Here is a 24,237-nt window from a genome sequence, read left to right as displayed (position 1 = left end):
AAAATCACAGCTGCCTTGAATTTCTAATCATAAGTTATTCTGGAATCTTTCTGAAGTTTGAGACTGTCCCATGCAAACTTACTTAAGTTTCAAGCAACAAGGAAGTCATGAGATTTGGAAAGGGTTATCTTTTGTCAATCATGGCCCTTTGTGGGGTTCTGTGCTGACAGAGGACAGTGGAGAGACCGTATACTGTGGCTGAAAGGGGGGCTTGATACTAGCCAGTGGGGATTTTGTTCCAGTAATTGCATCAAATTGGACCTGCCATGTTGCAGGTATAGCATTAATATCACTCATTAAGCCATACGCCTGTATGCCTTCCCTCCCAATGGCTGAGTCACTGACAGAATATATTTTCTTCCAAAGTGTTTGTTTTCATTGTTGCCCTTTAAAAATAATGAGTTCATTCTATTCCCTTGCAAGGAAAGTTACTCTAGACTGCTTTGAAATTGTATATCTTTTGTTGAGCGCATTTCTGCAGTGGTTCCATATCTTTGTGTGTGGGGGAACCCAACCCGGCCTCTCTTAAAGCTTCTAACCAAGCTGCCTCCGACTTGATACATATAATCGCCCAGCCCATTTGACCTTTATATTGTTACCCCTGGGCAGGTAGAAGTCATGCAAGTTTCAGGTGACCCTATCATGTGACCAGAGATCAAAGGTCAGCAGCTCCTAAATGTTCAGCTGTCAAGGTAGCCCATTCATCACTATCATTATGTAACTGACAAGCCGACAAATGAACCTGGGGATAAAATTATTCTCAACCGTCTACCTCCTGGGGTGGGCCAAGCAGTCTCACGTATTAAGTGGTTCCAAGGGCCTGCCAGAGTCCCTGAAGTAGGGGGAGGGATTTCAGGGGACCTGTTCTGTGTGCTGGACCCTGGGAAGTCACCAGTGGCCTGCTCAGGGGGCCAACTTGTAGGTCTGCAAGAGCCAACCCTGGTTTCCTCTGAAATGGAGATGAATCTAGTGTTAGTTCTTTCTGGACCTAAAGATACGTGCATGTTCCCCACCACATTCAGCAACTTTGTGGTTCTTTGTGGCAGATTAACATGAAACAGTTAACATGGTACAGTATTGTCACAAACTGGCCTGATCCTGCGCGTCACTTATGAAAATCAAGATTCCCAGGGCTCTCCTCTGGAAGGTCTGACTTGGGGCGAGGTGCCTTTGGGAAACTCAGTTTTTAACACGGGCTCAAAATGATTCTTTCGATGTCTGTATTTTGGAATGGTACAAAGAGCTTGAGATTTGGAGTCAGACAATTTTGGCTTCAAATCCTGACTCTGTCCCTTGTTTGGCTATGAAATCTTAGGTGTTTTAGTTAATCTTCTGGGCCTCAGTTTCCATTCTGAGGGCAAGCATTTAAATAGAAGATATATACAGGTCCTGACACTCATATTTATCATTGGTTATTCTTGATGTTTTTATTAGCATGGTTACTATGCCTTTGGTCTGAGAGGAGATGTCATTGGAGGAGTATTAGCATGACACAGAATTTCTTTATAGTATCTTCCATATCAACAAAAGTCTCTGATAAACTTAGAAAGGTAGTTTTCAGAGGAACAGGAGTAAGGGAATGCTAATGCTGTGAGGATCACGCAGTATAATCACATGGGCTGGGGAGGAGGCCTGCGGAACAGTAGAAGGGAAAAGGGCCCAGCACCCCACTGGACCCCAAAGAAAGAGTGGAGATGCCCTTGAGCCATTCATGACCCAAAAGTGTCCCTGACTTTCATTCCAGCAGGAGGCCCTTGCATCTCTTGTGTCTTTGTCCCCTGACTGCGTGGATGTACTATCTGAGCCCCTTTAGCCCTCACCCCCGGGTCACCTTTTTTGGTAGAGTCTTTGCCATTGGCCAGAGGAGCTCTTAGCAGTGGGAAGAGACCCTGGTTTCATAGCCAGGATGATGGGAAACTCTTACCAAAGGAAATCTCTTCTTGGAGTCCCAAATCAGAACTCTAAATGTTCTGTCTCGTTAAAAACAAGCAAACAAAAAACCCTGATATTCATGGTTATTGGACTATATATTATTAATATTATATTGCAGAGAAACTGTAGGTCATGTATGTGCTGAGGAATTGGGAACTATGAAAACCATTGTTTATGTAGAAAATGCCTTTTAAGTGCCAAACAAATGTGTAGAACGTGAGCCGTTTATAGCAGCTGGGCGTTCCCTTCTCCCAGTGAGCAGAACAGTAGAGACCCACAGTAGGTCCTCTGAATATGCTGAATTTTTGACCAAGATCCAGGCAGCAGAGTTATCCGTGCTGGTTAGAATAAAGATTTCTTGAACAATGGCTGGTTGTTCATGTGACTTGATGGCATTTTCTTGGTGTTCAATAGCATTTTTGGCATATTTGGTAGCATTTCTAAAGCACCGAAACAGGCTATCTTACTTTAGACTTCTCACTTCTTCCCAGAAATGAGAGGCCCCAAAGTAGATTTGTATACAATTAGAAATTAAGTCAAGCCCAGCTTCTCAAGTGGTCATGGTTGAAAAACACTACCTGCTAAAAAGGTATATTGACCTGACCAAAAAAAGAAAAAAGAAAAAAAGCTGACCCCTGGGCAAAAGTTTGGCTTTTCCTCACTCTCTGATGTGTGTTGACTTTACTGGTCTGAAGACATTAACATGTGGGACAGAGGCAGGAGGTTAAAAGCCTTTCAAAGAGAAAGTGAACGTGTCCTTTGTTGAAACTCAATTTAGGAATTGGTTTGGCTTAGTGGTTGTGCAGCAGGTAAACTGAGTTATACAAAGTGGACAAGCTGATGTTATAAAGCCACGTTTGTTAGAGTAGACCGTTAAAATAGATACAGGCTATGACAAGGTGGCTATTTATTTGTAAAGCTGCCCACGGTGCCATGATAGCAATGGCAAAAGTCCAAGAAGACAAATTATAAATTCATTAACTTACCCTTCTCTTTTCAGAGGATTTAGAGTGCGGAGGGTAAGATTATTGTAAACTGGACCGCCTACTCTTCTTAAACCTCTGACTAAAGCAGATTATTTGGAGCAAAGCATACTGAGACTATGAAAAACAGTACAGTGGAGTGGCCACCTATACGACGTTAGATTTGTAGCATTTAAGGCAGACACCCTGGAGAGTCAAAGTTATACGTGAAAATCCCTTCAATGTGTACATCAGGCATTCCCAGGGATTTAGATACCATGTTATATGAACAATACTTATGTTTAAATACTGGAATCGTTGCGTGGCAAGATGCTTTGACTGGGGCCCAAAGAGACTGAGCTGAGCAGAGCACGTCAGGGTCCATGGTGGTCTCATGCTCCCTCCAAAGGATAAAACCGTTGAGGGGATCGTTGACACTTTCCATCTTTATTTTTCAATTTTTTCATGCGATCCTGGCGGTTGGGTTTTGCAGGTTAATGTGGATTTGCTGTCACACTAGTGTTTTCTACCTGAGGCCTCTTTACCCTTGATACTGGCCTATATTGTTTGAAAGAACCTACACGATGTGGCTGGTACCCAGCACCCTCCTGGTTAACGTCAGCTCAGTGACTGTCAGCTCCTTCTTGGAAAGTAAAATTCCAGAAGCACACTCTGGCTCGAAGAAGAGCACACGTTTTTAGTCACTGGGTACTTTCCGATGAAGTCGCTAACCTGCTGTAGTCTTTAGAAGTGTGATTTCTTTCATTTTTATTTATGAGCGTTACAAGCGCTTCTGGCCAACGTCGCATGATCAGCTATGATTCTAAAATAGGACTTGTATCATATAAGAAAAGGGATATTGAGGCATAATTATACATTTATGTGGTACTTTACATATTTTAGAGGGCTTTTATATACATCATTCGATTTTATCCTCATATAACCCAGTGAAGCAGAGAAGCATTAACTTCACTGTGATAGTTGCAGAAACGAAGAGGTTGAGATATTTTTCCTGAGGTCACCCAGGGAATATAATTAGAGATAGTTTATGCCCTGAGAAGCTGAACATGTATCTTTTATTTCTGTAGATTACAGAAGCTCATGCTGTAAGAACCTCGAAGTCATTCGAATGAAAAGAAGAAAAATAAGTTTTGTCACTCATCTGCCATGATATTATAATAGTGCTTCTAGAAACTGGAAAACAACATTTGCTTCTTTCTTTCCCCTGAAATGGTTTAGAATGTCCCGAATATCTAAATTTGACAAGAACAGCTAAGTAGTCGATGGACAGGATCCATTTTAGTCCAAATGGAAATCCATAAAAAAGATGGAATGTAGTAAAAAGGGCAGCCAGCCAGATGTCCGGGAGTCTGCCCCAGCCCGGGCTCCCGTCACCATTGGATTAACCTTGGGAAAGGCATCGCTCACTCAAAATAGGGATCCAGGCACCTACCTCTGCCATCTCTCCCAGGCTGTCGTGAAAGTAAAAGACAGTGCTGTGTATCAGAATTCTCTGGGACGCTTAAACAAGGTACAAACTGTAATTGTTATTTTAATCAGGAGTTGCTCTCTTTCCCATTAGAGAATTCTCTTTCAGGAGTTCATTTCTCTTATCTCTTCGATGGCCTATGCTTGGTAATATTTCTCCATCAAGTTCTAGTTTGTGTGTGTGTGTGTGTGTATGCTTGCTTATCCTGATGCATCATTTAGCAGAAACCATTTCTCCTGAAATCTTTCATTATCATTTCATTGAGAGTAATGGAAATGTTACCTGTCCTTCTTTATTTGTTGCAAAATTTAGGGACAAGGAAGAAGACCGTATATGTTTTCTTAAAATCAATGGCCAGCACATTACTGTAAAACCTATTGATTAAAAACACAAAGTATAATGTTAGTCATTTAGTCTGTGAAGTGATGCAATAAGGGAAGAAATTTATCCTTTGACTTTTGCATTAACCTTTTATTGACTGCTTGCATACCCATAATTAACACACACTTTAGCTAAAGTGGTTAATTTTAGCATGGCGACCACTGTTCACTAATGTAGCTGCAATCCCGATCATCCAAATGTAAGTGCAGCCCTGGGGGAAATCAACGGGGCAGTGAGGCCCCATATGAGTTTCACCTTGGGGGGTGGGGACCTCTGGACAATCTGCTAACAGCCAGCCAGTGTGACACCTGTCAGTTGCTTCCTGTTGCGTCACTAGGTCATTCGTGGAGAACCATTCCCAAGTAGCAGAGAGTTTTAGGGGGTGGCTGATAGAGTTCTTGCAGTCAAAATAATGTGAATTTAGGGGAGAGAAAGAGAGAGAGAGATGAAGTGTATATATATATATATATATATATATAATTTTCCTTTTCTTCCTTTGAAATGCTTCATGAAAGGGGAAGTATTTTCTGAATAGATCCAAGTTTATTTGCTAACCCAAGATGCATTAAAAAATAGAGTTTTTCTTTAGAATAGGATTAGAGAGGACAAGATTGAAAGGGAAACTAACTTCCTTACAGTTTAGCTGGGTTCAGGTAGGACCTAGGAATGACACTGGGTTAAGGGAATCTTTTTTAACTTTCTTTAACAAGATCATCCATGTCTAATCATAAAAACTGGCTTATTTTCATGCAAAGGCCAGTGGCACTAGCAGTCCCCTTGTGTTCTGGGTAGAAGTTTGTCCCAAACAGAAATACTAGTTGAACCAAAAACAAACTCCGGTGCTCTCATGCTTTCCTGCCCAGACGGTCTCCGCACACACTCTGCTGTATCTGTCAGCAGCGAAGTCTCGGATTGGGGAGAGGACTCTCTGTGTCCACAGGGCTATGGCAATGGATGTTGTGAAAGGCAGGAAGTAACTGAGACCTAGGAAGCATGGCCGGCATGTCAGCTAGGATTCTTTGGGTTGCAAGCAACAGAAAAACCTAACTCAAACGTTAAAGGTGTATGAAACCGACTAGTCTAAGTGTAGCCAGCTTCAGGTGAGGCTTGACCCAGCTACTCAAACAGCATCGCCCAGGACTGAGCCCCTTGCTGCGTGTTAGCAAAATGATTATGGCAGCTCTGCATCGCACGTCCTAATAGTTCACAGACCAGGGGAGAAGAAAGCCTTCTCTTATAGCTCCCGTACCAGTCCTCTGATTTATTCTTTTGATTTTTCCCCAGACTGGGTCATGTGCCTCCCTCTAAACCACTCCCTGTGGCTGGAGGAGGATGCTGTGCTGACTAGCTAGAGTCAGTCAAGGCTCTCCACAGGCTGTAGAGGTGGAGTCAGTCCCCCCAAAATGAAGTCACAGAGCGTGGGGAAGGGACGAATTCCCCATAGGAAAATTAGAATCCTGCTGATGGGAGTTGTGAGAATAGATACAAAACAATAAATGGCCACCACAATCAGTGTTCCTTAAATAGTTCTTAAAACAACTTGGGACCTCTTGATTTTGCAAGGGACTATAGAGTCTGTGCTACAAATACCAAATCAATCTCAAACAACCACCATTTAGAAGGTCCAACAACACTGCCTTTTATTAATCCTAGGTCTTCAGGAACAACTGCTGATCCCTTCTGAATCTGAATGTTCTAGCCCGTCCCTGGAAAGTTGTAGCAGCTGAATACATAAGCATCAAGATCCTGGAATGTCACAAAGTGGTGGCATTCAGCTGTAGGCTCAGTTTGATTCAAGCCAGAAAGAGCTGCGCCTGTATCTCCAGAGCTTCCCCTAGAAAGAGTCCATCGGGAGGCTGCCCACCCAGTTAGCGTGGAGGAAGGAGTTTGCCCAGCTGCGACAGGCAGCACTCTTGTTGGCATCTCTCGTCCGTCACTGGTACTCACAGTACAAGTAACAATAGTGATAATGTTTAATATTTCTTGAGCACTTGCTATGTGCCAGGCAGTGTTCTAAGTACTTCCTCTGTATTAATTCATTTAATCTTCACATCAACCCCATAAGTGAGGTACTGTTATTGTCATCGTCATCGTCATCATCATTGCCACTTGACAGACAAGAAACTGAGGCTCAGCAAGGTAAAGGAACCTGCCCACGATGTCATGGCCCTGGAGAGTAGCAGTGCCACGAGTCCAGAGAACACGCTGTTAACCACTACGCTGCAATCCCTCCCTCCCTCACCACCTTCGGAAACTGAGATCCAAGAAAACAGAGTGAGTGACATAGGCACGAGAAGTGAGCACCTAGAGGGGGACAAGCCTTCAAGTAGCTCCCAACCTTTTCCTTTTCGATTCCACAGTCTGGCACGATGCTGACTCAGACGATATAATTTGAGTTGGGGGCATCTGTCCTTCCCATAGGTGACTAATCACCTCCAACAAAGAGCCATCTTCTGGGCCCTGTCGCTATTTGAAATCGGCGAGGGCACTGGGCATTAAAGGAAGGATTTTAAAGCAATCTTGAAATCTCTGAAGAAACCCAGCAAAGGGTTCTACTCCCAGCCCAGACGGAGCAGTGAACACACGCAGCTCCTCGCCTATCAGGGCCTGCGTGCGAAGGAGCTGGTGCCACGCCAGCTGGTCCTTTGATGAGAAGAACAATGACAGAAACCATGCAGTAGCTTTGCCCAAAAGAAAAGCCAGTGGGCTTGGGAAGCGTGTACAACACAGCATTAAGCAAACCTCTGCAGCAGGTCTGAATATTTTTAATCCACTTTCTCAAAGTGAGGAGGCAAAACCCATTTGACAGGTGAGAAAGCATCTCTATTGACTTTTTACAAACCTTATGATATTCTAGGTGGATCGACACTTATCACAGCCTTTTAATCTGCCAGCCAGGATAATGTGCGCACGGATAATTTATCCACTGTGAGATTGAAATGCTCAATTTGGAATAACTTTCCCTACCCAGTAAATTGAGCATTACTCCAGGGTTCCGAGGCAGAGAGAAAGCACAATTTAAAAAGCCTTGCAGAGTTCCTTTGTAATTAGTTGCGGCTTCCCTTGAATGTTAATTCCCTCCTCATCCCTTTCAAGTGGCTTAGAGACTGTCTCCAGAACGGCAGAGATGCATGCTCAGAACCACGACAGCAAGCGACAGTCTCAAGCACCTATTATTAAGTAGTCTGCAGAACACACCCTCTGTTCTTCAGTGCAGTGTCGCTTATCAGAGCAAACAGTTTAATATTTATGCTAAGAGGATTGTCAAAAGCAGCTTCTGTTGCTTTAATTCTTGTTTTAAATAAATAATGAGAACATTTAAACACATTACTCTTCTTGGGGCCCCGAGGTCAGCTAATCTTATTATTTATGAAGTGATGTGCTACATAATAGTACTTAGTGCATGTTAACAGACGCTATTATCAGGGCCTGGTGCGGAGAGCTGAAGATATATTGGAATGTTATGTGTAATGTACGACGGATTGAGTGCATAGGATGCCGGTATGGCAATTAACCACATGCGAAAATAGGTGTAAAGTTGAAGTATGTTTTCCCGTGGGGATTCCTTCGCCATTAATAATTCCCCAGAGAAGAAGATGTCTTGGAGTTAGGAACCTTCTCTCCTGGCAGGCCTGGAAATGGGGCCGGATATTCCATCCTTTGATCTCTTCGTGGTCATTCCTACACGGCCAAAAGACAAATAGTGGCTCTGACCACTTTTTAATCGATATAGAGAAAGAGGCAGAGAAGGCGTGGGTGGGAGGTACCCGTGCACGTCTTCCAAATGTACTCACGGCACTTGTTTTCGGCGCACGCTTTCGCTGCCGTGTGCTCCAGTAGCGTAGGGAAATTGTTCCTTCCTTATTGCAATTTGTTTTCTCCTCTCCGATCTTCATTTCTCAGGTAAATAAAACTAAAGCCACTGAGCTTTCCCAGACCACTTTTAAATAAGCTGGCCTCTCTGAGAGTAGATGCCAAGGTGTGATGATGTTGCCCCAATTTTTTTCCTATGAGGCTATAGTTTAGCTGCATATGATAATTAATTTCCCTACTATTGATGAATAATCCATTTAATAAAAACCGTGATTTAAGTGTTTTCCTTAGGGACTAACTCTTGCTAGCCTCTTAATTTAATTTTGTGGAAGTTTTCCCCACCTCTTCATCAGCGGAAATGATTATTAACCTCTATTTGCATATATCCTTATAAATCGGTCTCTCCTTGGAGTGCCTTTTTCTGAGCACAGCAAGCTGGGACACTTGTAAATCTCCAGAATCTCCAAAGTCAATCCTGGTCTGTAATATTGTTTAATCTATTCTTGGACGTTTTAATGCAGTAAATTCAATTTAATCTTTCCCAGTAATCTAGTAATACATCGAAATCCCACAAACATTCAAATCTGATAATGGCTTAATCACACACTTTAAATAACAGTTGAGATAATGAAAAAATAATTCACCATTTTAAAGGCAAAGTAACTGAATTTCCCCGATGATTGGCTTCTACCAAGCCACTCGAGATAATACGAGGCTGGGGATTGAAAAAAAAGCAAGTCCCAGCACCCAAAGGAACAATTCTTCCTTCTTGTAGATACCTGCTTTCTGCCTTGCAAACTCATTCGTTCCCCATCATGACCACAACCTTCGCCGCAGAGGATTGTTTTTGCAGCATTTGCCAGTGTTGCTCCAGTTTCCCGTGGGTCTGGGTCTTGTAAGAGTTTCCTCCCATGGATTAATTACCTATTCTTCCTCTTCCAGGTGCCAGTGTCGAATTGCCCGAACTCTACCCGTGGACCAGAAGCCGGAATGTCGGCCATACTGGGAGAAGGAGGATCCTTCTATGCCTCTGCCGTTCGATCTCACAGACATCGTTTCAGATCTCAGAGGTCAGCTTCTAGAAGCAAAGCCCTAGAGGGAGCACAAGTCTTAGGTGGAGGAGAAGAATATATCTTTCTTTTTCTCCTCCAGCCTTGTCATGAGCTTGAGTAAGGGCAGTGTAGACTTCTCTTGGCCCTTAGATTGTAGCACCTGGGTCCCAGTTGGAAACAGCTAGGGAATGGAGCCCGTGAATTTTTAAATGTTTAAAAACGACACAGTCTTATAGTCTGATTTGGTATTAAACAAGAACTTTCCCCAAAAAAACTTCCCCACTTGGATTTTTTAATCGGAGCCAATCAGCCACCAAGGGCCAAGGAAAACCACAGGGATGAGCCCAGCGTGTAACAAAACCTAACCTACTTTCCTCCTTCCCAAGCTTCTTCAGGGATTCTAGAGTGGACCAGTCATCTGGGGAAAGACAGAACTTAGAGACATCTATCCCCGCTTCTCACCGCACCCTCTAGAGGCCGTGCTGTCCAATGGTAGCCACTAGCTAGCTGTGGCTACTTAAATTTAAATTCAGTTTTAATTTTAATTAAAAATTCTGTTCCTCGGTTGTCCTAGCCACATTTCAAGTGCGTAATGGCCACATGTGGCTAGTGACAACCATGTCGGACAGCACAGATGTAGAAAAGTTTCATCATTATAGAAAGTCCTATTGGACAATATTTCTATAAAAAGTTTGAAAGCAAAAATTCTTTTTCCCAATTCTCTCTTTCTTTCTTTTTTTTTTTTATTCACTAAGTGACTTGACTTGAAACTCATCTTTTCCAATTCTCTATAGCTTCCATCCCCGTAGGAGAAACTAAAAGAGAAATGACTCATGAAAGAGTAGCCTCTTCCCTTCTAAGGCGAACTTGAGTCCCAGTGTGAGTTAGGAGTCCTACACTCTGCACACAGGAATAAGGCGGCGTTCACAATTCAAATAAAGTGGGTATCCTGTCTTTAGGGGGTTCCCAGATCTAATGAAGAGACACAGCCCCCTTTACGTTGCTCCATGGATTCGACCAGCACAGTATAGTTTTTTCCTAAAAGTCCCCCATTCACATGTAATGACAGCTGGAATTGAGGCTTGGAGAACCCAGTGCCCCATCCTGGTGACACTGGGGCATCAGAGAGACAATGGAGATTAGAAGTTAAATCTGGGCTCTGGTTTTAGAGTGCCTGGACGAAGATTCCCACTAGCTTTTGTGACCTTTGGCACGTTGTTGTTCCTCAGTTTCCTCATCTGCATAATGGGGATACACTAAAGGCACCAACTCCCAAGGTGAAGTTTAAGTGAGATGATCCAGTACAGACTTAGAACCATTTCTGGCACGTAGTTAAATACCCAGTAAATATTAGTATTATTATATATCAGTAAGCTGACCTGGATTTAGATGTTTTCTTCTCCTTTTCTCAATCCCTGTGCCAGTTTTGTCTCGTGATGCCATTAACACATCTCCCCCTTTCCGGCCTGGCTCCTGCCCCTTGGTGTCCCCAGAAATCGTGAGAATAGTTAGCCCCTGTCCCCAGCCTGTCGCCTTCTCTTGTAGTTGTTCACAGTAGTTTAGGAGCTGAAGAGCCTTTGCCCGTTGAGAGTAAACCCTTTCCTGCCATCAGAGTCTCAGTGGGTCAAGGTACGCGCCCATCACCATGGAGGTAACAGCCACGGAAAAGTCACGTTCCACAAAGCAGCCAGGGTCCCATCATGTTGAGACTCGAGTCTCTCGGATCTTGGATTAATTCCCTGATGTCTTTGAACCTCGATTTCCTCATCAGTAAAAGAGAGGTGAAGCTCTACCTCACAGGGTTGTTACAGAGATGAAATGAAATAGGTAAGGGGTGCATGGAAATCACAGGTTGGGCACCCTCAGGCCATCCAGCCCAGTGTGTCACGTAAACCCCAGGGTGTTTGTTCTTTGTTGTATTTCGGTAGATGCCAGTATTGAAAAATTGGGAGATTTCACATAAAATAAAAATGTCTGCCTTCTCTTTAGAATCCAGAACACCTAGTAGTCCTAGGCCTCCGTCCTAGCATGGCAACTCGCTGAGTAGTGTCTTCCCGCTCCGAGGGGGGGCGCGAACCCTCCCCGCGGTTTGCCCCAGGCCCTGCCGCTCCCCGGTGTCGCTTACCGTAGATCTGACCTGCTCCACCCCTGCGTGTCCGCGCTCTCCAAACCTGCTTGCTTGCACCCCTGTAGTAGAAATAAATCATGTTTAGCGCTCACCTCAATATTTGTGTATTACTCTTGAACTGTGTTCACCGACTGCTTGTACTAATGTCGTGTGCATCATAAAGTATTCATATACAATAAAAATATTAAAAGGATGAGATAAGAAACCAAGAGAGGTTCTGCTGTTTCCTTCCTTGCACAGCAGTGGATGGGCCAGCTTCGCTGGTCTGGGTGGGGCCCAGGTGGAGCCAGGTGACGTACAGCAAGGTCGGAGAAGCCACTACCTTAAGGGAGTCCAAAAGGTGAGATTGCATGTTCCCAGAAGACATGGCGGCTTCCTGTGAGCATGAGCGCAGTGTGTTTGAGGATTACGTATGCTCTCGGGGGAGGTTTCAGGTGGGAAGAAGGAGGCGGGCAAGAGACAGTAAAAAGGTGGCTGGGGGGTCAGTGACGATCCACTCATATCCTGCAAGGTCGAGAGAAGGCCTGTTTCTCCCCTGTGAACTGGGGAAAGACTTTGCAGAAAACACAGGTCCAGAAATCGCTTTCTCCCCCTGACGTGTGTGGCCGAGGGGGCCAGGGCAGCCTTGATCCTGGGATGGCCTTGCATGGGCTGCAGCCCCCACCTGCTTTCCTGCCGGGCTTGCCTGCAGTCGCCTCAGGTCCCCGCTACCTTGCGAAAAGTGACCTAAGACATCCCTCTGCGCTCAGGCACTACTGACTTCGCTCTCTTCCTTCCTCCCACAAACCTTTCCTGGCACCTACCACAGCTCAGCAGTTGGCAAGCGCCTCGGATCCAAGGACAGATCGCTGTCCTCCAGGGGCCCCCAGGCTAGTGGACCCCCAGGGGTGTGTAGTGACCAAAACAGGAACTTACCCTGCCGTGGGGAAACGGATACTACCCAGCAAATAAATAAGTAGATCATTCCAGATGACTATAAGTGCCAGGAAAGGAACCAACTAGGTGAAGGACCAAGGGGGCCTAGATCAGGAGAATGGAGGTGGGAGGGAAGAGATTTCCAAGACAGGGACAGCGGGGCCGAGGCAGGGAAGGGCTTGGTAGGGGTGCCCAAGGAAGAGACAGGGCCCTGTGGCCAGAGCAGAGAAGGCAAGGAGCAGGCAGGGCAGCACTCGGGCTTTGGTTCATGCGCCCCAAGAAACGCAGAAGGGTTTTATGCAGGAAGGACGGGATGGGGGGGGTAACTCGATAAGGTATTTTTATGCTTTAGACAATCACTCTGGCTACTGTCTGGATTCCAAAGGGGTCTCTGAGAGAGCAGATGGCTCGGTCCAAAGGCGCGGCTTTCCAGCTGGAAATGTCCCCCCTCGTGGGGAAGGTGGGCAAGGTGGCCCGCGAGCCCCTCCAGGTCCCTCCCGTCTGCAGCGCGCGCTCCAAGCTGCACCTCTGCACCCTGGCAGCATGCATCCCTCCTGCTCTCACCGGCAGCCTCCAGCCCCAGAGAGCTTTCTAGACATAAAAGAAAGAAGCAGGGTCATGGCATCACTTGTGACACAATTTTAGTAATAAGCTTCCAAATCCATCACTAACAGAATCGAGGGATGCTGGAAATGAGATTCCGTAGGCCCTGTTTAGTGGACCCCGCGTTCCGTAGGAGGGTTTTTGTACGTTTCCAGGGAAGGAAGGTATTTTCGAATGCAACTTTTTTTTTTTTCCCCTGCTCTAGTTAAGGCTGATTTTTCCACTGGGCAAATTGCATACATTTGGATCCATGCCACGCTAAATACTGTTTATTTTGGAGATCTGTCAGAGGCAAGCGCATGGCAGACAAGGGGATTCTGATTTGAAAAGGCAATTCGCATCCAGACAGATTCAGATGGAGAGGAGCGGTGCGGATTAAAATGCGCTGAAGTGGTAATGCCGTTTATCCAGTTTGCCTTTGTTACTTTGTGATTAAATGGTATTTTTAATTAAGTTTCATTGGGAGCCATAGGTATCGCGGTGGTGAAATCAATTTGACAACCATAAAGTGGGGGGAGGCACAGGCGTGTTGGGATGATTGCGGCTGTAGGGAAAGCTCGGTTTAAGAGGATGGGGAGGGGAGGCCGGTAACGGCTTCCTGCGAGACAGCAAGGGCGCCCAGGGCCGCTGCTGTGTTTGGGGGGCAGGTGTCAGTGGTGGTCAGGGAGGGGGGTACACCTGCTCACCTGAGACACACGATATATTCCAGACCCCGCTGGGAACTCCAGGAGAGTATCTGCAGGGTGTGCTTCTCCTCCCTGTCTCATCGACAAGGACACATGACAGCCCCCTACACCCCATCTGGAATGTCCAGACCGCTCTCCAGCCTGGCTCCCAAGCAGTGCCTTCCCAGAATCCTTCCTCCCACCCGCCCCCCTTCTCCCAGGACAGATCTAGCTCCCCCCGCCGTCTCAGAACCTTCCAGGGGCAAGTTCTTCTTGGTGTCCGGCCCAGATCCTCCTCCACCAATTGGAAACGAGTCCCCTCTGCACCCTGTGCTCTGTCCCTCCTGCTGTCATCCATCGGATTTTCCAGATCTTCTGATTCCTGATGGAGTGTAGGCGCTCGGGGCTGCAGCTTCCCTGGCTGTGAGTCCTGGCTCTGTGTGTGACGCGGTGGCTGCCCACTCCTTCCAACCTTTGTTCTCTTGTCTACAAAATGCGAGTAACAGTAATCTGCCACCTAAGGTGGTTGTGAAGATTCAGAAAGTTAACGTGCACATAAAATGCTTCCCACGGTACCTGGCATACGCAGGTCTTCGGTGAGGTCCTAGCTATTATGATTAACCCAGTTTCCTGCGATGACAGTTGTAGCTTATTGACTCGGGCAAATCCCTTAACCTCTCTGTGCTCCAGTCGTTGTTTCTATAATGGAGTTGATGATAATGTCTAGCTCATTAGATTGCTCTGTCCCCTGCGATCATGTATATCAAGTGATTTCGCATCATGTCTGGCACTTAATAATCACTCCGTGCATGTAAATTATTATGATGAAAAATATTATCGGTGGTATCCCGACCAAAATACTCGAGGAGACTAAAGCTAGCTGTGGTTTGTTTAAGAAGAATGTTATGTTACCATCCCATATTATCCCATTTGCTCTTCACGGCTTCCGTTTTTTGCCAGGCAGGTGGCACAGAACTTTTTATAAATGAGATACTGTGAAAAATGATGCTTCAGGACTCCCATTACTACAGCGGGACTAGGTCACCCACTGCAATTTTAGATTTGCTTAAAAAAATTCTCGCCGTCACCTTCTAATGGATGATCTGTGTACAACAATTGTTTATTGACTCTGAATGTCTAAGTACCAGGGTCAGTCTATTTCAAGGGGAGGGAAGCATTAATTAACCTCCCACATTAGATCCAGTGATTCTTTTCCAACGATGCAGCTCGTGACTTGGCTTGCATTTACTTTTCATCAATCCTGCAAGAGTCGAGGTAAAATAGTTCCTTTGCACATGTGTGTCAAGCTAAATGGATAACAGCAGATACAGATCTGTTTGCCTGTCTGCACTTGCCTTTAGACAAAATTCATCAATTTTACAAAAGCCACTGACTAAACATGGCACCAATACAAATGAAGCGCTTCTAGCGTGAGGGTTTCCCTTTGTTTCTAATCCGGTAAGTGCGGTGGCTTCCTGCTGAGAGATGGGAAGCGCTGTCCGGGGACAGCAAGGTGCCCTACAGGTGGGGACACAAGGGTCAAGGCCATTCTATAGGAAGTTTAGAAAAAGTACTGTGGTTCCAGACCCTGTGCACTTGGGGAAGTTCTGACCCGCTTGGTTAGTGGCCGTGGCACAAAGCTCCTCTGCACAGTGTTGCTTGGTGTTGAAGATTAAAGACCACACATGAGTGGTGTCAGTTTCAAGGGCACCCCACTTACCCTTCGCAGCCTCGGAGAGAAGAAGAAAGGGTCCACGAGCCAGATCAATCCCCACAGGTAAAAATTACCACGACTGTGTAGCCAGCAAGAGGAGATACCATTTGGAAGGGCTTTGTCGATGCTAAAGTCCTGCACAGGTCCAGGGGAGGGGGCTTATTATTATTTATTTGTGAAACCTGTTTAATTTCGATGGGTAATGCAAGAATTTCCACATTTATTATCTGTGATCGGGCAAGGCCCGTCTGACACAGGAGTGGCATATGGCTCGCTCTCCAGGCCACAGCAGGCAGCCAGAGCACGGAGAAATATAAACGTCTCTTGCACGAGAATAGCCTCGATGAGTAATGTTGAGGCCTTGTCTTTAGTTTTTTCAGACTCCACGCACCTGGCGAGAAACCCCATCCCCGAGTCAGAGGTACGTTCGGCACTTCGTAAAACAATCTTGGAGCCTCAGGACACACGGATGGAGGGAGCATGTTTTCATTTGTTTCTTTGCAAAAACTGCTGCCCCCAACTGAAAAACCTGGTTATCCTTTCAAATAGGGAATTCAGTTTGTTCCACTTTGGAGCAAACACAGTTAACCTACAAACCCCCAAGCCCCACAAGGGATGAATCAATTTCTCAGAGCAGCTAAAGCTATTGCTCGTAACTCATCCAACACAGCAAACTGGACCTCTGGTCACCCTCCTTCCCCCTGCCCCCCAACTCTGCACGCAGAGATTTCCAGTTGATTATGCCTTGATTAGAGGCGGGAAAGAAGCAAACCAGGTATATAGGATTCCCCTCGTCCTCCACTCCTCTGCACCCGACCAGGGTCAGGCTGAGCGAGATCTTGGTGAACATGTGAACAATCAGGCCGTGTTTACCATGGACGTTTAGTTTTCTTTTCTCCAAATCAAAACAGAGTTTAGTAGGCAGCGTATTTCATACATGCCCCTTGATCAATGGAATGATCTGTCAGAAGCCATTAAAGCCCCCATTAGCTTGAATGCATTCAAAGCTAAACTATTGGATCATTTAAGGGCCGCAGTGATTGTTTTTAATATACTATACATTGATTTCTCCCCGTGAGCAGCAACATAAGTTTGAAACTAACTGTGTATGACTAAAGCTCCATTTGCTGTCTCCAGTGCTCTATGAAAAGCATGGTTTCACTTCGACCAGAAATGTCTGTGTTATAGTTTTCAAAGAGATGCAGACCCTGTTAATTTTCCCAAGGTTTAGACGGGGTCAGGTTGTTATTTTTTTTTTTTCCTGAGCTTTCTCCCATTTCTCTGTGCCCATTAAGTGAGCTGTGCGTGCAGGATGGAAGAGGCATCCGTGCCAAGCCGCTCAAGTGAAAGGCGGTGGGGGAAATTTTTCTGAAAGCATGAAGCCCAGCTGAGGCCAAAATCGAAGTGAATTTGACAGCCTTGGGCCAGCAAAACTCTGTGCCCAGCACAAAGCAACGGAACTGTGGCTGCGTCAGGGGCATCCTTGCTGGGACAAAGCTTGGTGAGCCAGAGGAACTTTGGAAGAGCCAGGCGAGGAAGCTAACCAAGGCCACACGGGCCCTCCTCGGGCTGCCATATTGCCAGCTCTTGGCAATGAAGCCTTAGCCAGAATGGACTCATCTAACAAACACCTGTTGATGCCTTCCTAAATGCCAGCTTCTATGCTAGAGACGCACGGTCCCTGTCCTCTTCTTAACCAGCATTTCTGGTTTCTGCCCTTTGATCACTTCAATACAGAGCCTCAGAATAGGAGAGCAGCTTGGTCAAAGAAGCAATGGTTACCAAGGCATGTATCCCAAAGAGAAGTTTTTAATACATCACACTCATCTTACAGATGGGGCAATTGAAGCCCAGATGGGGGAAGTTAAGTTGTTTAAGGTGAATTATAGAAATCAGATTTCAGGTTTTGATGTCTGCTGAGATTTGGGAAGATTGAACATTCTTGAACTCACCTCCCAAATTCACTTTCAACATCCTATGGTATGTTGAAGAGGAAGGTGGTTCCAGGTCACTTACAAGAACAGGAACAACCCATCTGCCCAGATTCCAGCCCAGAAAGGAGAAACTTTGTTAGTCTAGAAAACAGCTTGTGTGCTATTAATTGTTTTTTCCTTGGGCCACAAAGGTCCACAAGATTTGGGTGATTTTAACTACCCATAGGAGCCACTGGAATTTATGATGCAGGATATTAAAATCAAAGAGGCCAAGATTCATCATTGAAAACACCGGCAGATCAAGCAAAAGTCACAACAGTAAAATCTAGAGCGGGAGTCAGCAAAAGATAGCCCACAGCCCGATGTGGCCCCTGATCTGTTTTAATAAAATAAAGTTTTATTGGAACACAGCCATGCTCATCTGTTCACATGTCATTGGTGGCTGCTTTCACACTAGGATGGCAGAATTGAGCAGCTGTGCCAGACTGTAGTGCGCACAGAGCCTCGAATATTCACTCTCTGGCCCTTTACAGACAAGGTTTGCTGACCTGTAGCCTAGCTCAGAAGGTTGTCGTATCACCTGTGATCATGCGTGTTAAGTGATCAAGTACTAGTTATTACTCAACACATATAAATTGTGATGATAACTATCATTGGGGTCTCCTGACCAAAATACCCAGCCAACACCTCACTGTGCAGAAACATGGAAAAAGGCATCCAAATGCAACACTATTAAGGATCAGATAGACCAGGAGCAAAACCTAAGGCCGTTCCTGGATTAGAGACACCTGAGTTAGACAGAGAAGCCATCCCACGAGGCTGGGGAGCCATCCCCTGGCTTTCAGGTTCGGACATCGCGTCTCAACAGAAGGCAGGTCTGCAGGGAGGCTGGCTGAAGTCTGACCTTCCCTCCGCACGGAACTGCTCAACAGTCCGGTGAAGAATCTTTTCCCAGAGCTCCTGAGCCCTCGGTCCTGTAACAGTGCTGAGATTATTCCAATGCCTCATTAGGAGGGTGTAATCCAGTCTGTGATTTCTTTTTTGGGGGGGATGTCCACGCATTCTAACATACAGGGCTGGCTAAAGGGTGTCGTTATAAAGGGTCAGTAAAACAGCTGCTTCTTACTCTGTACTTGTCGTATTACCCAGAAGCCCATGGCTCCTAGCGTTTCTGTTAAAAAAATTTTCAATCACTCATTTACGTTTGGTGATATAATTATAGCTAAGAATCCGAGAGTGGGCTGGTTGCGTGGTGGGCCTCGCTGTCACTGATTTATTCTCTGTCCTGTGAGATTCTGTGCGGTTCAAGTCGCCTCCTCGCAGCATCTGTCCTCTGCTTCTGCCACCCGAACCCCCCCTGCCGAGTGCCTTGGCACTCTCCACCCTGCCCCTCTTGCCACCTGAATCCTTGAGTCACTTGTAAGTCATTCCATGTTGATCATTTTCATTTGTTCTGTTACCAGTGTAGTTGTGAATACAATTTCACTTGTCAAATTTGGTTTCCATATTGGACTGTGAAATACTAGACTAGGGAAGGACGTACAAGATGAAATTTTTACTTCCACTTTATTACGTTCCACAGCACTCATAATAACACTGCATTGCCCCCAGATCACTTGGTATTTATTAGCTGTCAGTCCAGCTAACTTTTATCTGACACATAATAGGTGCTCAATAAACATTAGTTAGCAGACTATTTGCTAAAGCAAAATTAATCTGATCAGCACCATCCTCTGCTTTAAAATCTCCCCAATTTCCCTTTCCCCTTGGATTTTCTGGCCATAGCTTACAAGACTGTTTGAAATCTACCCCCAACCTCTCTCCAACTTCATCTCCCAAAACTTGCCTCTCACCAGCCACGCCCGATTTTGCACCATGTCCTGAATTTTTTCATGGCTCTGGTACTGTGTGAGGTGAATTGACTATGATCATGTGTGATCTTAACAGCAGGTAAGAAGATAAGCTAAGAATGGGCGGGGCTGGGGAGAATTTGGTTACCAAAGCTCATGTCCCAAAGAGACCCTTGATCAAGGAGGCACTGATGTGCTAGCCGAGGCATCCGAGCCGGTGCTTGGGGCCTGCCAGCCAATGGGGTCTACGGAAAGTCTTGGTTAAAGGGGGATCTTGAGAGGAAGCATCCCAAGGAAGATGTAGCAAAGCCATAGTGGAGGTCAGGGCCTAGCCAAGCCACATGGCATTCAGTATAGGGGTCCAGGCCCAGCCCAGCTCCAGAGAGCAAAATCCCAAAAGACAAGTGGCTTTGACCAGTGGAGGCTGAAGGAAGACTGGAGGGGCTTGGTGCACAAGGACTTGGGGCACTAAAGTCAGATCCCACTGGTCTGGAGTCACGAGGCCACTAAGACAGGGGTGTGACATCATAAACAATTCACTGGCGAATTAAATTGCCTGTGCCCAGCAAACACACACAAAAGGGCAGCACAGCGTATGGATTCCACCCCCAAACTGCACTCGGGGGGTGCACGGCCCGCAGGTGCGGTGCGGGAGATGGCAACAGAGAATCGAAGCTACCACGTGGCTTCTAAACACAAGCCCGGGGCATCACCTGGCGCTCCGCTGAAGAGCAATCTGTTCCAGCACTGGACAGAAAACTGTCCGGACATCTCTTGGAAGAGGATTAAACAGGTGGCAACCAAGCACAGGAAAAGATGTTCAGCATACTGAGCCATTGGGGAAGGCAAATTAAACCACAGTGAGGTGTCAGCACCCACCTACGAGAGTGGCTGTAATTTTAAAAATCGTGATAGCGCCCCATGCTGGTGAGGATGCAGAGAATCTAGATCACTCGTACGTTGCTGGTAAGAGTGTAAAATGGTACAGCCACTCTGGAAAATAGTCTGACAATCTCTTATAAAACTATCATGCACTTGACCATATGACCCAGGAACTGCACTCTTGGGCACTTGTCCCAGAGGCGTGAAACTTATGTTCACACAAAACCTGTACACGGATGTCCGTAGCGGCTTTATTCATAATAACCCCAAACTGTAAACAGCCCCTTCAATGGGTGAATAGTTCAACTTTGGTGTGTCCGGACCATGGGCTACTACTTAGCAGTGAAAAAGAATAAGCTACTAGATGGGTCTCACAGGAATTACACTGAGAAAAAATCCAATCTCAAACGGTTACATACTGGTGTAATTCCATTTATGTAACCTTCTCGAAATAATAAAAATATGGAGCTGGAGAAGAGAGTAGTGGGTGCCAGGGTTTAGGGAGAGGAAGGAGGGGTGGGAGTGGCGGTAAACAGGTAGCAGCAGAGGAACCTGGTGACGGGGGGACAGTTCTGTGTCTTGATCGTGGCGGTGGTCGTGCGAGTCTACACATAGGATAAAATCATGCAGGACTGTGTGCGCACGCGTGCACACGCATACGAGCGCATGTAAAACTAGTCACCTCTGAATCAGCTCTATGATGGCACCTACCTGTGTTGATTTCCTGGTTTGGGTATCGTATTCTAGCTATGCAAGACGTTACCATCAGGGGAAGCCAGAGTGGAGAGTCAGTAGTACATAGGAGCTCCCTGTATATATTTTTTGCAACTTCCTGTGAATCTGTAATTATTCCAAAATAAAAAGCCAAACAAAATAACCGACCAGGAGACATAGGCTGGCTTCCAGCATGGCAGCTCACTGGGAGAAGTTTCCACTGTATATGATTTCATGCATGGACCCTCCGCGAGGTGGGACTCCACTCTTGAAGCACAGATGTCTGCCCACGCCTTGAACTTCACGCACGTGAATTGACTTCCCTTGGATGTTGCTGTACATCCTCGTGAATCCCGCCAGAAGGAAACCCATCTCCCCAGTGACTGGGATGAGCCTCTTTCAGACAAGGGAGGCTGGTTGGTCACAGGGACCTTTGGCAAACCAACCTTGCCTTTTAGCCAAACTTATCTGGGATACGTTGTCCGAGACCTTCCTCCTAAGTGTCTTTTGAAGCCCGTGGATGGGAACAATAGGCTCCCAGGTGTTCAGAGTTCTCTCTGTGCCAGGTGCAGTCCTGGGTGCTGCACGTTACTGTCGCACATGACTTTCACAACAACCCCCTGTAGTAGTCACGACTTTTAGCTCCATTTTCCAGGTGAGGAAGTTCAGGTACAGAAGCTAAGTAACTTGCTCCAGGTTACACAGCTGGTAGCTGGCAGAGGTGGGACTCAAACCCGGGCAGTTGGCTCCAGAGCCTGAGCATTTAACCTCTGTCTCTTCCAACTTGACCTTAGCAACACGTTCAATTCCGTGCAAGGTACTGATGCCACCAAACAGAGAAGGTAGCAGACCAGGAAATATAGGAGACAGAGTTATTTCCAGCCACTGCCATTTGAGAATGGTGCCCTATAGCCAAGTGCTTAGGCACCTGAGCTTTGGGGTAAATTGTACCCCGATTCCAGAGCCGTCTATACACACACGGACAGCAATGTGACCCTGGGTAAGCTGCGTAACCTCTCTGTGCTCGTTTCCCTTCTGTAAAATGGGGCTACTAGCAACAGCTGTAACATAGGATTGTTTGAGGGTAAAAAACAAAAGTGCACGAAACTTTTAGTATAGCGCAAGACTCATAGTAATTGCTAAAAACTGTTAATTATTAGTGAATGAAAAACCTGGCTTTTTGAGTGAGAAACTTTGCTCTTGGGTGCTGAGTGGTAACTTTGGGTTGGAAGGCAGCTTCTGCATGAGCATTATTGTACAGAACAGGGCAATTTCGGATCCCTGGCGAAACACAAAGGTGCCATCTCAGGAGCCCTGCTGTCTGAAAGCAGCCCATGCCCTTCATAGCTTGGAGGCTGTCTGATTAACATGTCACCTCTGAAGCCAAGGTGGAGGAGGGGACTTCTTTCAAGCATTGTATCTATGTGTGGCAGCGATGATGGGGAGGACCACCACAACAATGGCAAAGATGCCAAGGCAAACTGATTCCGGAACTATTCTAGAAGCTATAAAGGCAGGGTTTTGGAGAGAAATTAATGGATAACTCCACTCTCTCCAAATGATCTTTTTAAGAATATTTAGAAATTTTTTGTTCAGCGTCATAGAAAACTAGAGAAAACTTTTATTTTTGCTGTCACCCCTCTGATCTCATCTCTCGTGACCCTCTTTACCCACTCCCCACTCCCTGCCATCTTGACTACCCTGTACAAAATTGAGTATTAGGATTTTTCAACATTAAGTCCAAAATAACGTATTGAATAGCAGCTTTACCAAGATATAATTCACATAGTAGAACCAAGGTAACAGTTTTAAGACACATCATCTAGTTTTATGGACTGTATTTTATGGATTCTAAAGTGCATATTTTTTTCAGTTTTCATGTCTCTGACATCAGGATGCATCTTACGATGACGACATGTCATAGTTTAATTGGCAGTGTATTCTTTTTCTTTCTTAGTGATAAAATAATGGTGGACCTTAAAATCAAGGGACTCTTTGAATCGATGAAATACGGTATCTAAAGTTTCCATAATTGTTTATTCTAAAGAGCTCCAAGTACAAGTTTTAGCGGAAAGTTGATAAAGACGTAAAGTACAACCTTAAACTTCCATTTAGGGTTAGATAACGTCATTGGGGCGGGGTGGAGGGTATTGAACCTGCAGTTGCTTCTAAGTTCACGTGCGTTGGAGGGTGGGACGCTTTTCTATTAATGTACAGTTCTTACTATTCTTTTCAGACTCTTTCTCTTCTCATTCTGCTTCTGTAATGCTTGCCGGGGGATTTCTTTTCTTTTGAGAATGTTAAAAACAATAATAATGAAAACAACTTCACAGTGACGCAGTCTTTGAAAACCGATATCAAGGTGAATGTCTAGTGGAAATTTGGGGCTTGCTGGGCTGCCACAGGCAGTTTGCATTTAAACAAGTTGTGACTTTGATTTAAGAATTTGACTTCATGGGTAATAGAGCCAAAGCAAGAGGTGATATATATACTGTTTCCATCAGAGATATCAGGTTCTTTGTGTGATGTGTTTATTTCTCCGAGTGGTTATGTATTTAATAAATAATGTGTTTCAGTGGGTATTATTTTCATTTCAGTGTTTAATACCTCTACAATATGTCTCGGATTCAGGGTTGAATGGCACCTCATAAATTACGAGCTGTTATTAGCTGCTTTCTCGTTGCATCTTAATTATTAGGTTGAAAAGAGAGGGCAGACTTTTATAAGCATTCATATTTTCTGTTTACAAGGCTTTTACTGACGTCTAATAAATTTAATTACCTCTAATAAGAAGAGGAAATGAAGTTCTATTTAGCAAATTCATAGCTTTGAAATGCATCTTGTAGCTTTATGAGGCTGGTAAGCTCCAGGAAGGTGAAAGCTATTTAAGGAGCTGTTGCTAGGTTAAACTAACTGCAAAACTGTTAAATTATTTTTGTTTCCATTTTATTGCTTAACCTCCAGGGTAAACTTCAGGCTACCTGATAAAGCAGCCACTCAGGAACTTTCAACTGGACGTACCTTCCCCCACAGGGCCATAGCAGGCTCCTGTATTAAAGGTACATTTTTCAAACATAATTTTAAATTTGGAAATTGATTGTGTCTTGACCTACTTATTTCCAAGAGCTGTTCATTCCCGACTCCTTTGTTTGGTTCATATTATAAATCTATTGTTCTTTCATGAGGGCTCCCAGCTGGTAAGG

At 45.4% G+C, this 24,237-nt stretch overlaps 1 protein-coding gene across 2 annotated transcripts in view; it reads left to right on the top strand.

The window, feature by feature from the left end:
* FTO (fat mass and obesity associated) overlaps positions 1–24,027 on the top strand; it is a 406,389-nt gene extending 382,362 nt beyond the window's left edge. Inside the window, exons 9-10 of one of the 2 annotated variants that reach the window (XM_012652666.1) lie at positions 9,520–9,647; positions 23,999–24,027. In XM_012652666.1, coding sequence (XP_012508120.1) covers positions 9,520–9,647; positions 23,999–24,003 — 133 coding nt within the window. In that variant the 3' untranslated portion in view covers positions 24,004–24,027. Of the gene's footprint in view, positions 1–9,519; positions 10,086–23,998 lie in introns of those variants that run through there. The other variant, XM_012652665.1, reaches the window with a different exon arrangement.
* The last annotated feature ends 210 nt before the right edge of the window (positions 24,028–24,237 follow it).

The sequence above is a fragment of the Propithecus coquereli genome, unplaced genomic scaffold (assembly GCF_000956105.1).
Source record: "Propithecus coquereli isolate 6110/MARCELLA unplaced genomic scaffold, Pcoq_1.0 Scaffold395, whole genome shotgun sequence".
Taxonomy (NCBI): Eukaryota; Metazoa; Chordata; class Mammalia; order Primates; family Indriidae; genus Propithecus; species Propithecus coquereli.
Note: the sequence above shows the minus strand (reverse complement) of the source record. Positions and strands in the feature narration are given on the sequence as shown.